This window comes from Patagioenas fasciata, chromosome 2, assembly GCF_037038585.1.
Source record: "Patagioenas fasciata isolate bPatFas1 chromosome 2, bPatFas1.hap1, whole genome shotgun sequence".
Lineage (NCBI taxonomy): Eukaryota > Metazoa > Chordata > Aves > Columbiformes > Columbidae > Patagioenas > Patagioenas fasciata.
This window is the reverse complement of record NC_092521.1, coordinates 135,049,871-135,064,920: the sequence shown is the minus strand read 5'-3', so window position 1 is coordinate 135,064,920 and position 15,050 is coordinate 135,049,871. Positions and strand designations below refer to the sequence as shown.

General features: G+C 39.9%; 1 protein-coding gene across 2 annotated transcripts in view; it reads left to right on the top strand.

The window, feature by feature from the left end:
- The window catches only part of STK31 (serine/threonine kinase 31), a 41,508-nt gene that overhangs the window by 16,044 nt on the left and 10,414 nt on the right, over positions 1 to 15,050 (top strand). For both annotated transcript variants that reach the window (XM_071805033.1, XM_065832793.2), the window contains exons 11-18: positions 1,640 to 1,762; positions 7,254 to 7,433; positions 9,816 to 9,932; positions 11,031 to 11,150; positions 11,594 to 11,725; positions 12,764 to 12,865; positions 13,841 to 13,921; positions 14,277 to 14,402. In XM_071805033.1, the coding sequence (XP_071661134.1) occupies positions 1,640 to 1,762; positions 7,254 to 7,433; positions 9,816 to 9,932; positions 11,031 to 11,150; positions 11,594 to 11,725; positions 12,764 to 12,865; positions 13,841 to 13,921; positions 14,277 to 14,402 (981 nt within the window). The remainder of the gene's footprint in view (positions 1 to 1,639; positions 1,763 to 7,253; positions 7,434 to 9,815; positions 9,933 to 11,030; positions 11,151 to 11,593; positions 11,726 to 12,763; positions 12,866 to 13,840; positions 13,922 to 14,276; positions 14,403 to 15,050) is intronic.

The window sequence follows — 15,050 nt, the reverse complement described above, 5'->3', positions numbered from 1 at the left end:
ATTCTACAGAAATCTTGTCTTACAAAGGAAAGAGGACCCTGTGTCGTAAATAATACTTTTTGTATAGTGTGATACAGTATTCTTTTACAAACTAGCTCCTGTCTTATGCAGGAAAACCAGCAGGATGTCTGTAAAAATTGTGTGTGCTTTTGGTCACCAGAGATGCCCAAAAGGTGCAAAAGTGCCTATTAATTTTTTTGTTGTTGTTTCATATTTTTGAGTGCTGAAATGATATGTTGTGCCCACCTTCTGTAGTAGAACTCAGTCCACTGATTTTTATTATCCAACCCACCATTGTCTGGCTGAATTACAACATCATTTCAATTGCTAATCCATGTTTGAAAGCAGTGTATAGTGCAGTCTGGGGTTTTAGTTTTAGTTGGAGTTTGTCTGTCTTTCAGTTTCCAACCATTGGATCTCATTCTGTCTGTTACAGACAGAAGGTTTCTAGTCGGTCTTCCATGGATACTGATCAACTCCTGATTAAATCAACTTTAAAGCATTCACTGGATAAACTAAATTTAAAGACTCTGAGAACCTGCGTTTGTGTATACATATTTATATTACAGATATATTAAATATTGCTTGTTAGTAAGAAGCATTCATCGAACTGCTTGGCTCCATATAAAACTGGTGTTAGTGCCGTGGTTAACTTTTCTGTTGTTTTCTGTTTCTTGACTAATTGCCTTCCACACTAGACTTTCTAATTTTTTTTTTTGGGGGGGGGGCGGGGTGGGGAAGTGAATGAGTGTCAGGACAGAATGTTTTAGCTACTTGAGTCATATTGCTTCTTATATTTTTGAAGATGGATGTAGAACGGAATAGCAAATTTTACAGCAGATCTGTAAAACTGTAGTTTGGTCTTCCATCATCATATATAGTTTCATATTTCTATGAGCATATTGGGTTAAATCAGTGTGAAAGAACACTGCAAACATGCTTCTGAGTAACTTGCTTCAGCCATTTTGAAAGGTTTGTTTTTGGTGAGTCTGTTAAGTACCTCGTCTGATATGAATGCAGAGTTCTTCTCCAATTAGCAGAACTAGTCCTGCCAGTCATCCAAAGGAAACTGTTTTTGTTTCTAGAAAATTATCTTTAGTTTAATGATCTTAATGCAGATAATCAACAGGGAGTTTACAGGTCACCTGTCTTTCCTGCTAGAAGACAAGGAAAAAAAATGGATTTTTTTTTTTTTTTAAATTTTTATTCTAGAATATTTTTCTCAAGCAATAAATCTTTTGCAGTCTGACTTGATGAATATAATTTGGCATGTACCCAAGCGTGGATAATCCAAATTCTAATTTCTGTAATAGTATAAAAAACTGTAAGACAACTAGGACATTTTAAGTTTACAGTGGCAGTTAGGACTCCCACTGTTATCAACAGTCATGCAGAAACTGTTTCTTCAGTTGTCTGATAACGTCATAGTTCTTACACTGTGAAGGGTGCTGCATTTGTGCAAGGTGCTTATGTCATAGGAGCAGAGGTTAAAAACAAAATGTGCTTTTTCACTCGTTCCTAGTCAGGGATGTACTGTACTATTCCTACTTTGCAGGCATTAACGCATTTTGTATCACTTTCCACATTGTGTATGTGGCATTTGGGTGTGAGCTGCTGACTTGCTTTTCCTTCTGCATAGGATGAAAGAGATGAACTGATTACCAAGAGAGATGAAGTGCAGCGGAGCTTGTATTCAGCAGTGGAAGAATTAATTTTGGAAGTAGATCAACTGCCCCTCACTGAGCGCTCAAGAATATTACAGGTGAGGAGGTTGCTTTTATCAGTATTGATTCTGAGACACCTGTGGAGAGTGTTTCTTAAATGTTTTATAGTTTGAGATCTCGAGAGCAGCAGATGAAGCTTTAGATAACACTTCTGAGTTAAATTGTGCATCTGACACCTGTAGTTCTCAATGTTACTTGTGATCCTGTCTCCTGTATATTTTGTTTCTAGAGGCAAATTATTATCTAGCTTATGGATTTGAAAGCAGCTTTTCTCTTATGGTTCTGTGTTTGGTGACTGCCAAGACTTCACAAAGCACACAATATTTAGTAGAAGGCAGGTGTTAACAAAAGAACCTACAATTAAAAAGTCAGAGCAGTTGTCCTGCGGATTGTGGCAGTGGATTTTATGGTTGGATTATACACTTTCCTCGTTAAGGTGGCTGTACACTGTGGACTAGTGTAGCAAAGTGTAAAATGTTTAAAGCTATTTTGTTTTGTTTTGTTTTCTGGAAAGGTGAGAATTAAACAGTGTAGAAGCACACATTTATACCAAGCGTCTCTTTCGCACCCAGCCAAACCAACAACGGAAAGTGGGGAAGTAGACAGGGAAATAGGCTCTGTAGAGGCAGTAAGAACTTTTGAAGAGGACTTTATTAACAGAAATATTACCATGCTGGTGTTTCTGGCCTTTGCTATTAGAAATAGGTTCTTTTCTTCTTTATAGCTTCAGATATGTTACTTGCTTTTATTTTGATTGTGCAAGTGTGTGGAGAGGGGAAAAAGGTTGGCAATAGTTTGACATTTACCTGTACAGATTCCAGAGACGTATTCGTTCACACTTGTACGAGATTGGGTTCTTATGAAAAAGGAAAGAGATTACAGGCTGCACATTGGTTTGTATAAGGTTGGAACTGCACAAATAAATGGAAGCATTCAGATTTTTGTGGAATTACTTAGTTTCTAATGGAATTATTTTTCAATGTAATTCAAAAAATGTTTTGGTACGCTTATTTTTTGGTTATAGTCTGATATGCAGATTAGTGTCTAATTAGGAGAGATAGTGGATGGGTAGGATTTCATGGCTTTCTAACACTTGAGACCCTGTGTGGATCCTCCTTCTTCAGACAGGAAAGTTGTGATGTTGTTTTGTGTTTGATTTTTGTTTTTTTGGTGTATGTTCAAAGGTTGTGCTGTGCTAATCCACTAGGTGGTAGGCATTAAGCATCTTCTGGGTGATTGTACTGCAGTGACATTTTAATAGTTTTTTGAAAATACTTGAGGAGGAACTGAAATGCTGCGAGGTGTGCTAAGAGTATTTTAGGCTCTAGCTTGATTGTGTTGGTCATCCTCTCTTGCCTTAGGAGCTAGAAGATAAAAATAGCTTTCCCAAGCAGCAAAACAGAAATTTTTACCAAATATAAGTGAGAACCTTGATTGCAGTTTTATAGAGCTGAAGAGGTTGTGCTATGCCGTCCTAGAGAAACAAGTATTTCTCCAGTGTCTCTCAGAAGAACAGGAGTGTGGGAACTAACGCCCCTCTCCCTGAGTTATGTACTGCAAAACTCTACTACATCACACATCTCTTCTGACTTCTGTTTTATACCTTCCAGTGAGAACTGCTGTTGGCATGAGCTACAGACAAATTCAAACCCCTTCAGCCACAGCTGGGTCTGACTCGCTAGAATCGGAATAAACAATTGTTGGGCTCCATATTTTCCAAGCAATTATACTGCGTTGGTGAAGAGGAAGGCGAAGAGTGTGGGCATGCACCTAAATTACTCTAAAGTGAGGGTGTGATCTGGACAGTTGGCAGCTGTTCTGTGTTAAGTGTCTGTAAGCATGTTTCCTCTGCCCCAGGGACAGCCTGTAGTAGCTTGTTTTGTGCTTACTGTTCAGGTGAAAACCACCTGAACGACAACACAGTCATTGGTACCAGCCAGCATGGGTTCATGAGCAGAAAGTCCTGATTAACACACCCAATTTCTTTCTATGACAAGGTTACCCACCTAGTTAACCAAGGGAATCTTTTTGGATTTCAGTAAAGCCTTCGATACTGTCTCTCACAGAATCCTCCTGGACAAGATGTCCAGCAGACAGCTGGATAAACGCACAATACAGTGGGTGAGCAATTGGCTGGCAGCCCGGGCTTAAAGGCTTCTAGTAAATGGGGCTATGTTGGTCTGGCAATCAGTCACTGGCGGGATTCTGCAGTGAACCGCCTTAGGGCCAGCACTCTTTAGTATCTTCATAAATGCCTTAGAATCAGGATGTGAGGGATTGCTTATTAAGTTTGCTGATGACACACAATTAGGGGAGCTGCTGACAGTCTTGAAGGCAGAGAGGCCCTGGAGAAGGATCTGGACAAATTGGAGAACTGGGTAATCACCAACCACATGAAGTTCAACAAGGGCAAGTGCCAGATTTTGCAGCTGGGACACAGCAACCCTGGCTGTACATACAGACTGGGAAACAACAGGCTGGAGAGCAGCTCCACGGAGACGCTTTTGAGGGTTCCTGTCAATGGCAAGTTGAACGTGAGCCAGCAGTGTGCCCTGGCAGCCAAGAGGGCCAACTGTGTCCTAGGTGCATCCAGCACAGCATTGCCAGCCAGGCGAGGGAGGTGATTGTCCTGCTCTGCTCCACACTGGTTCGGCCTCACCTGGAGCACTGTGCGCAGTTCTGGGCGCCATGGGATAAAGAGGATATAAAGCTACTGGAGAGTGTCCAGAAGAGGGCCAAGAAGTTGGTGAAGGGTTTGGAGGGGAAGCCGTATGAGAAACGGCTAAAGTCACTTGGTTTGTTCAGGCTGGAGGAGACTGAGGGGAGACCTCATGGTGGCTACAGCTGCCTCACAAGGGGAGGGGAGGGGTAGGACCCAAACTCTTCTGTCTGGTGACCAATGACAGAACCTGAGGGAATGGCAGAAAAATGTGCTGAGGAGGTTTAGGTTGGACATTAGGAAAAGGTTCTTCCCCCAGAGGGTGGTGGAGCACTGGAACAGGCTCCCCGGGGAGGTGTCACGGCCCCAAGCCTGACAGTGTTCGAGAAGAGACTGGGTAACACCCTCAGGCACATGGTGTGAACTGTGGGGTTGTTGTATGCAGGGACAGGAGTTGGACTCAGTGATCCTTGTGGGTCCCTTCCAACTCGGGACATTCTGTGTTTTGACTTACCACGCTTGGAGATAGTGCCCAGGACAAGTGCATGTAGACTGCTGAGCCATCTTCATATGGCAGCTTGCTATCCTTCTGGAGCCTGTTTCTGTATCCATCTGCTGGTCAAGTTGCTTGTGTTTTAGGGAAGAGTGTTTATAGTATGAAAAATAAACAGGTAGAAATAGGGTGTAACTTACTGGATTCTTTCCGTGAGGACAGTCTCTTGGAATGCATGCAGATGCTCTTCTGGTGTAGCTAGTGCTGCTGTTTTTGTAAGCAGGATGTGATGTTGGATGTGGAGCTGTTACTGGACACTTTTCTCAGTTCTGTTACCCACCTTTGGGTAACAGAATGGGCCAGTGTTTTTTCTCTCTCCTTTAGATTGGTCCATTTGAATCTGGCTTCTCCCTTGCCATGCCATTTTTTACCTGTGTGTACTCTGGTGTATTAAAATCCAGCTGTTCAAAAAAGAATGTGAGAAAAATCTGTTGTGCGCTTGAGTCATTTAAGTAGCCTCCATGAATTTAGCACATACCTACTTTTTGTAATTGCTTATAGACAAATGTATTTGTAGAAAGCTTATGTCACCTGGCTCAGTTGAAAACCGCTGTTTCAAATTTAGTATAACAAATCTGTTGTACTAAATGAATGCTGTTCATTACAGTAACTATTGTTATTAAACTAATTTTAGAATTTTATAAAGCAGTTTTGATTTTATTTATTTATTTATTTTTGTGGCCACTGGCCTCAACTGGAACTTTTGCAACTTACGCAACTTCTACCACAGTGTGTCTGTGGAGCTGGGCCTGGTTGTGGTGTCATCGTGTAGTTCTGTGAAATTGGCCAAGCTCCCATCCTTACCCTGCAGCACCTGCAGGCCCCAGCCAGGGGAGTTCATTGTGGCCGCGTTCTGTCATGTGGTGGTACTGTCGGGTGGTCTGCCTTTGAGTTACACTCGGTGTTTCATATAACTTCTGTTTTTGAAGAGTTTGAAAGACTCCTGACAAGTGGCATCAAGTTCTGTCGTCTCACTTTTTTTATAGTATTGGCTGTTGAGTCTCAAGGGATGCAAAGATGAAAACCTCTCTCAAGAGAGAGAGAAACAGAGGTGTTGTAGTGTTTTTTATGTTTTATTTTGTTTTTTTCATCTACGTGACCTAGGTGTTGTTCGGGAAGGTCTGTGATATTTAATTCAGATGTTCTAGGATCTGAGAAAAGAAAAAATAGTGAAACACCGTATATAAGCAAACTGTCAACAGCCTTTCTCAGGGTTTCTTTAGTCGTCTTGTCTGGAATGATATGGATTAGTAAAATGGTGTATTTCGAAATCTGAAGGTTGCTATTTGTTACAAAAGCACAGGTTCATTCAGTCAGATCCCACTGTTCAGGGAGGATTTTCTCTTGTGAAATACAGAAAATTGCCTGCAAACACCAATGTAGGTCTCAAGTATTTTCCAGCATGGGACTTTGCACTCAGGTGCAAGGAAGACTGCTTTCCCTCCACTGATAATTGACTGATACATTCCTCTCTGACTCTGCTTGTTCTTCAGGTCATTTGACAGACTGCCCTTTGTTTAGAAGTGGTTTCTGTTTGCTCTGAGCTTTAGCCTGGATGCCTTTCCTTTATGTGTAACACTCGGCTTGTTTTCCAATACAAGTGAAAAGGAGGTGGACCCTGTGCTTCATATACTTGCAGAATACCTGGCTTTTAGATAGAAATAGAAGTTTCCAGACTGTGAAACTCGTTTCAGAGTGCTTTCAGGTGTCAGACACGTAGGTAATGCCTGTTCCATCTGAGAATCAGAGTGATAGTGAAGGTGCATCAAAAGAGATTGGTCTAGTGACTTTTGAAGGGAGGGACCAGCCGAGAAGCATTCCCTGGGTATCTGGCTGCTCATCTTATTTCTTAGTACAAGTTCACTTGGTTTTCTGAATTTGAGTAGTTCTATGAGGAGCATTATAAGTTGAACCCCATTTTGATCTTTCTCCTGATGGATAAGATTTTGAAGTCCAGTCCATAAGGAAGAAGAAACTAGACTAAAAATGACTTCTTATGATTTGTTAGGCTTTTTGTGGCATCTTTTCCTTCCATGTTTGAAGGGACAAATCAGACTCTATGATCTCTGTACAATGTCCTTTTCTGCATTGTATTTTTGAGTAGACATACTGCCACTAGATCTGAAAGTGGAATATAAAATATACTTCCCTGGATATAGAAAGTGGCCTTTACAGTAGAAATAATTCTATACCAGAAAGTAGTGCTAACTTCTTCTGCATTAAATGTCTTGATTTTTTTTTTTTTTATAGATAGTGTACTGTCACAAAATTGTTCTGGTTTGCAAACCTGTTTTCATTCGATTTACTTGATGCACAGGAACTGTCTGCTTCTCTGGAGATGGTGTATGGCCGGGGTTCTGAAGCAGATGACTCTGAGGAGGTATTTCAACAGTTCTTAGAGTGGAAGAGTGGTAAAATGAAGAAGTTAGTTTGCGTCAGAAATGATACAGACACAGCTCTGCAAATTCTTGCTGACTGGTTTGGTGGCATTTTAAAGGTAAGGCTAACCCTAAATCTTTCTTGTTGGTGAAAGAGATGAAGAATGATGCTGTCTAACTGAGCTTGTGAGGAGCAGGCTTTAGTAGGGACAACTACCTATGGCAGGGAGATTGTGCATATGAGCAGCACCTCAATACAGAGGGAAAAGTAACACATTGAAGAATGGAGTGTAAATTTATCTTTATTCTTAGTGTACCTTTGCAGTGAGCCGGAGTTTATGCTTTTTTTATGAAAGGTCAACTTTTGTATAAAGATCAGTACTTTTATGCAGGTATAGCTTTTATATGGATCTTCTCTATCTGTTAGTTTTGTGACTGAAGTTCTTCAAGTGGTCCTTTCAAGTGGCCTTTGGATAGAAAGACTTCAGATTTTAAAAGGTTCTGGTTCGTAAATGCTGCTGAAAGACGTGATGAAAAATCACTGCAAAAAACAAGCCAGGCTGACTTGACATGATCTATGTACAGGATGCAGACAAATATGTAATAGAATTTTTTTCCTAATTGAAATGCCGAGTGTGAAGAATTTATGCAAATAAATTGTCCGTTTATGTTTGCATGTCCTGCAGTATTTTCTGGAATACCATTCTGATCCTGTGTCTCTGAGTTGTGGAAGGTTTGGAGCATCAAAGTTGAGTGTGTGTTACTTGTCTTAAAAGCAGATGGATGATGGAAGTAGGTTGCCATCCACTTTGTTCTGGTTGTAGAGAGTGCAAAGTAGGGAGGTAACTTTGTGGCTTTCCCTTCTCTGTGCTTAATATCTATGTTCTTGCTCAGTTATGGACTCCTGATCTTCCTGGGAAGACTGTAAGCTGCTCTCCCTCCATTTTTGCAGGCCCAGCTTCCTTGCTTTGTGTCTTGTTGTGCTTGTGTGTAGAAGTTCTCAGTTTGTGTCAGCGTAACCTTCCTGCTCATGTGAATTGTACAGAGTCCACCAGGCTTGTGTCCTTTCATGGTGAACAGGTTTTCTGCCCTTGCGTTTCATTGTACCTGGAGATGCTGTTACGAATAACCATGTTCCTTGATCTGACAGTAAATGCTGTACAGCAGCAGTGTAGACTTGATACATGTCATGTGCAGTATAATGTTAATGAATATAATTACCTGCAGATGTTTATAATAATATCAGTTACTAAAGAGGCAGACAAACCTACAGTTGGGTTTCTGTGGTTGCTGGATGCAACTCAGGATGCTGTTGTGTATGTATGAAAGTGACTGAAGTTTGTTAGTGTAGTGCTGACTTTAATTTAGCTGTTTTAAATCTGAACTTTTCCACAAACATTTCAGAGACACAGGAAATGTACAGGCTTTTGGCATGGGTTGGTAAAGCACTGGTAGGTAGACCAAGGAAGAAATTTTCATTTTTCTATCTTAATAATTTCATCTTTTGATACGGGATTATTCTGTTGCAATTTAAGTTCTAGCTCCTCCGTTAAAAAAGTGTGAGCACTCACTTAGAGCAAATGTTTATTTGAAGTGTTTCCCCCTCCCCATATTTTAAATATATACTTGTCTTCCTCCCTTTCTGAATCCAAGTTCATGTCATGTAGCATCAATCAGAAGCTGCAATAGGAAATAGGTCAATGGCCGACAAGGAAATTTTCAGAGACTGGGCAGCTCCTTTCCAGTGTGCAACTCCAGGCTTTGGGGAGCAACATGCTGTTTGAATATGGATCTGTTGAAGTTTTTTTGTTTTAATTCCTTTAAGGTTAAGGCAATAAAATATTTTCACAACCTTTAGGGAAATACATGTGCTTGATAGGTAAATGAACAAGGTGAGGTTTGCAGGTTACTGTTGTGACTTGCATGTTAAATACAGGTCCATATTTTCATTTTAGTTCTGGTTGCCACTGTAATATCTCTTCTTCTGCAGATATGACTAAAAAAATTTTGCTGAAAACAACATTCAATGTAATTACAAGTTAATCTTTTTTTTTTCCTCTAGCACTTTCTGTATCTCTATATCTCAAAGGTAAATTATTTCTGACTTAAGTGAAAACTCTTGGGGTTTCCTGGTGAAATCTTTAACTTTTATTTCACTCAGTAGTGAAACTGACATACTGAGCATCTTTTGTATGACTGAGTGGGCAGCACACATTGATTTTTGACATGAAACTCAGGAGGAGAAGGATTTAGGTTATTCTATTGTTTCATTTTTTTCTAAAAATCAAAATGCGATTAGGGAATCAACTTCCTTCTTGCCTGGTGGATCTTAACTCTGTTAGTTTTATCACTGAAGTGGTGAGGCAGTTAAAGATGAGATCTGATGCAAATAATGATTAGATTTACAGTATTTGCAGAATTTCTTGCTTGTTTTTGCGGTCTGCTTGCTGAATTCTTTCTTTCAATTCCAAGGCTGTTTTTTTTTTTTTTTCTCTTTGAAGTGTTTTGACCTGATGTCAGAAGCATCTTCAGATTTAGAGGAAGCGGTCAGCAGTGCGGATGAAATTCTCAAAAAGGTTGAGTTGGCCATTTGTGAAGAACTGGATACTGACTTAAATGTGCGTTCTAATCATGCCTATTGTGTCATGACTTCTATATATTTGATACACCTTTGATTTCAGTGTAATGCTTTTCTTAATGTATCTGGTGAGTTTATTAACTACAAGGCAGCTTTTTTTTTTTTTTTTTGAAAAGAAATGTGATAAAATCACTCAAGTTGCCCCCTGGAGAGAAGAGAATGTGTTTTCCAGGCAACGGGGAGAGTACAACTTTGCATTACAGGAACTTAGCTTTATGTAAGCTTAACCAAGCTCAGGCTTAGCAGTGTGTTAGCTTAACTAAGAAATACTAGGAAAACTGGTTCTTCCCTCTCTATGAGCAGATAAGCTTTCTTTGAGCTCTGCTGAGTTTCGCTGCTTGTGTTGAGAATACAGGTGATGAAAAGTTTGTTGAAAATAACAAAATTGCTTCTTTGGGTGAATGTGTATGGATAAATTTACTTTTTCCAGTTTTAAGAGATGAGTAGGTTTTCATCACTCTCATTTTGCATGGGACAAATATTCTTGCCTTATTGGTAATCTTTTTCTATGCTTGTGTTAACCTTTTTCCCAGTTATTTACCTTTTCTGATAAGCATTTCCTCTATTCTCTTTTGCTGACTCTTTGAGTTACAATACTTGCATCGTCTTTGCAATGAGAGTCCCTGCTGTGCCAGAGAATGGGTGCGTCAGCAAAAGCTGAACCTGTCCTCTAGTGTAGCATCATACTAACAACAAACCAGTAGTTTAGTCTGCTTGTGACTGCTCTCTGATAGAACCAGTGACTGTTTTAGAAGAGTGGTTGCATGCTTTAATGCTTCATATCTATTTAACCGTGCTGTCCTTAAAAAACAATCCTTGCATACCATATGAAGTATGAAATTGGACTTTTGCGTAGAAGTGCCAATGAGTTTTATTATATTGAAACTATTGGATGAACTCTTAGACTTGCTAACTCCCCTTTATAGAATCTCCTTAAGAAGAGAGAGAAAAATCTGATAAACAATTTTTTCCATTAGCGATGGAATTTCTCAGTAGAGGTTTTACATGTTAAACATTGATGTGTATAAATTAAGAGTGACTCTCAGTCTTTAATCTCCCCCTGTGTAATTCAATCCAGGAACATGATGAAGCAGAGAAGAGAATAATTATGAGCGCTTACAATAAAGTTGTACATAACATTCATCAGGAGCAAAGTCTGATTGCTGCCATCCAGAACAGATACTTGGCCAGTGTTGAGGTGAGTTTATGCCTTATTGATTTCTGTCACACTGATCTATGAGTAACCCTTTCTTTTTGAAAGATGTCTTCTTATGTTTTTATAGCTTGAGAATTGCGGTTGTGCATTACCTCAACCAATGGTTCATTTCAGTTAAATACAAAGATAGTGTTTTTAAAAAAACAGAGCAGTGGAAGCTCGAGTCTCTGAATTCATTACAAATCAGTAGTATGTAACTTAAAGGGATTGAGCTTTAAGTGGAATGTTGGTTTTCCAGAAGGTGGTTGACGTAATTAAAGTGAAACACAATAAAACCCTCTTCTGTGGGGAAAAACCCGGAAAAGCTGAAGTCAAATAGGCTTCAGGCAGTTTAGTTTCTCTGATGCATTGGACTAAAATGTGTAAAAATAGAATGCTTGAACACTTTCTGATTTTTTTTTTTTTTTTTTTCCTTTTCCTCCTAGTTCAAAAAACAGGTTGAGGAATGGCTGAATAGAAGACCTGGTATTAACAACTTATCATCAGTTAAGAAAACTGTGAAAAGCTTAAAGGCCCAGTTAAGGTGGAAGCTGGTTGAGAAGAACAACTTGGAGGAGGTATGAAAATATTTGCAGTGTTGGTGGCTTTGTCTGTTGTTTTTAAAATTGGTTTAGAAAGACGAATTTTGTCTGTTCCAAGTAAGTGGTAGCTATATAGAACAGTTTGTGTTTTCTGACCTGAATTTTGCCTTTAATTGTGGAAGTTTTACAGTCCCCTGAGACTGCATTTGAATGGCTTTTAAAAAAACCAAACCAAACAAAAAAAATGGGTCCATAGCCACCGTTCTGTTTCAGTCCCCAGCTATGCCACTGTGCTTTTAACCAGGTCCCTCTGGTGGCAGTCGCTACTCACAGCATGCACAGTTTTGTCCTGCTCTTTTTACTGTGCTGGCTGTGTGATTACTGCAAGTTTCAACTTCATTAATAGTGACCGCATCTCCGCTTTAGTGACAGAGATCAACGGTTGTTCTAGTTTTCATGGTTCCCCACTACCCCCCAGAGAAATAAAAAGAATGTAAATATTACCCCAGTTTCAGTGCTGTTTGCTTGATCGTACATTAATTATTCTGATGATGTTTAAGGAAAAAAAGAACCTGCATGTGGCTCTCTGTAAGCATTGTAAAGGAGCAGTAAGCTTCCAAGAGGGATTTAAAATGAGACACGCTAATGAAATCCATTGGGAAAAGGGTTCCTGAATAATAAGGTGGCACGAGAGGAAAAAGTGCTTGTGAGAGAAAAAAGTGAATGATTTATACAACCAGGCATTTCTTGTAGATGAATGATGTTGCTGTTATGAATATATGTGATCAGCTAATTAAAAGAAAAATGCTCTTTGACTTAGGAACCAAGTAGACAAAGGGGTGGAGCACTTGGTCTGTCACATAAATAATTAGAATGCCTTTCTTAGTGATTAGGTTTTAAGAGATTCTCTTGGGTTTCCAGGAAGGAAACTGAGTAAAATACACATTTGAAAATATGTTCAGCTCTAGACTGGTGATGTGGAAGCTGTTTTTTAATCTTGATATAGTAGATTACCATTGTTTGGTATAATAGCAGAATGAGAATTATACACTAACTTTGTTATTCCTGATGCAGTCTGATGATTACAGTGAGTGTGAAATGATGAGAATAAAAGAGGAAATTGCTGATCTGCGAAACAGGGTTCTTCAGGAAATATCCAAGGAACAAGAAGAATATGTAAGTATTAAACTACTTAGGGAACTAAAACCTGTATGAGGCACATCTGTGTTTCTGTTGCTTTAATGTCTTCTCTGGGTAATAAAAAACGTGATTTTTTTGTAATGTTGAATATTAAGCTGGCCCGGTGAGACTGATGGGAGAAGGCATGGAAGCTCATCAGTTTTATATCTATTTGAACACTGATTCTTCAGACCTTCCCCTCCTTCCTCCCTCTGTAAGGGGATGAGGGGAGAAAAAAAAAGTGAGCTGTAGTTCCCAACCCAGAAGAACTGCAGGTGAAAATGTAAGCTCAGTTGCTGAACAAAGACTGTATTTCTTGCAAGAAGGGGAACTGTTTCCTTATGATTAGGTTGACAGCCTTTTATACTGTCGTGAAGGAGATCACCCAGTTTCTGAGTCCTCTTTATGGAAGGAAGAATTGGAAATCGTTGCCTTGTGAGTGAGTAGAAGGGCACCAGGATTTGTGATACTGATATTCCAGTTTTGTGTGTAGTAGTTACCTTGCAGCATTACAGCTGTGTGGGATCTGGGGTCGCTTGAGATGCTGTCCCAGTCTGTGGTACTACTTAATTTCAGTCTTCCTCCACTTACTCCTAGTGAAGTTGTTTTCCTTTTGTTAGACCTACCTGTAGAAAAGACGAGATGTTTTCCATGAGAGCGCATGAGCTGTTTGGGTTCTTCACATTACCCACGCTCTGAGCTTTCAAAAATCTGTCCATATCAAATTAGCTGTATTAGTGTTGTATACTGTTGATTGTTTCGTTATTTGTGTGGGTGTGTGGTGCTGATGGGTGTGTTTTTGTGTGTGTGTCTAAAAGCAAATAACAGTGTTGTTCTGAGTAGTGAAGAAGGTGCAGTCATAGTCAATGTACATTTGAACGTCCTGGGTATACATAGCAAATATCAGTGTGTGTGTACATACGTGTCAGAAACTAGTGACCTGAAGCTGTGGGCCTTGTTTCCTTCCTTTAGGAGAAGCTTACATATTTGGTACAGAAATGGTTCCCTGAGTTACCACTTCTTTATCCAGAAGCAGGAATTCTAAACTATATGGTAAGCAGAGGCTGTGCGTGCTTGCACTGCCAGTTATTGTTCCAGGCACTAACAAGGCTCTGCACTGACAATGCACCTCTGTCCATTGGGGGGACATATACCCTGAGCATTGTTTGTTGTGGTCTTCCTCATTCTCCCCCTCTTCTGGAAGATGTTCAAGGAGTGCATTTCGTTAGCTGCATCATCATGACAAATCTCTTGGGATTAAATGCTGTAACTTTTTAAGATGTCCCATCTAGTTTTGTGCTTTGCTAAGTTGACTGAGGGAGAGGAGAGGTAGTCGAAGCCTCTGAATCCTGCCAGCTGTGAAATGCCCTGTGCTTACCCTGGATATCTGCCTGTGCATGTACTTCAGAACTCTGGAGGACTTCTGGCCTGCAGCCTGGAGCGAGATCTTTTGGATGTTGAGCCCATGAAGGAACTGAGCACGAAGCGCCCTTTAGTGTGTTCAGAAATTCAAGGCCAGAAGGTTCTTTTAAAGGTAATATTGGCACTGGCTTTCAGTTATTGCTGCAGGTGAGGCCTTAACTTATAAACCTGCTGATTCTGAATGAGCTCCAGTGTTCCTTTCATATCTCGATGTTTAACAGCGCTTTTCTGGTGGCAGATTTTTTTGTTGGGGTCTGTAGAACATGAAGCACTGTTTTCCTTCTGAATTGCTTCTGTGTTGCTTACTGATTTTTTTTTTTTCCCCCCACAACTTCTGAGGACTGCTGTAGTGCACAGTCCTTCCTCTCTACTGTCAGTTCTTTCTGGTATCTGATGGACCTTTTATTTTGTTCATTACTTCTGTTTCTTTTTGCAGATGCTGGTTTGTCTTCCTGATTATTTCACTGAGAAATTTCAGGAACTGCTCCTTTTCCCTTGCTCATCTGCTTTACGAGTGTGCCAGTAATTGGGGAACCAGGGGATGTAGTATTCTGAGAGGCACAGTTATAAATATTCTTCTTGCTTTTGACTGTGCTTATTGAAATCTCAAATTAGAGACAAGTTCCCTCTTTTGTTGCTACAGACTTCAGAAGATTTAACAAAAAAATATAGTCTACACAGCTGGAATTTGAGTTTTGTGTTAAGTAGAGGAGAAGTTTATCTGGTGGCATCTAATAATATGGATTTCTTCAATTAAAAA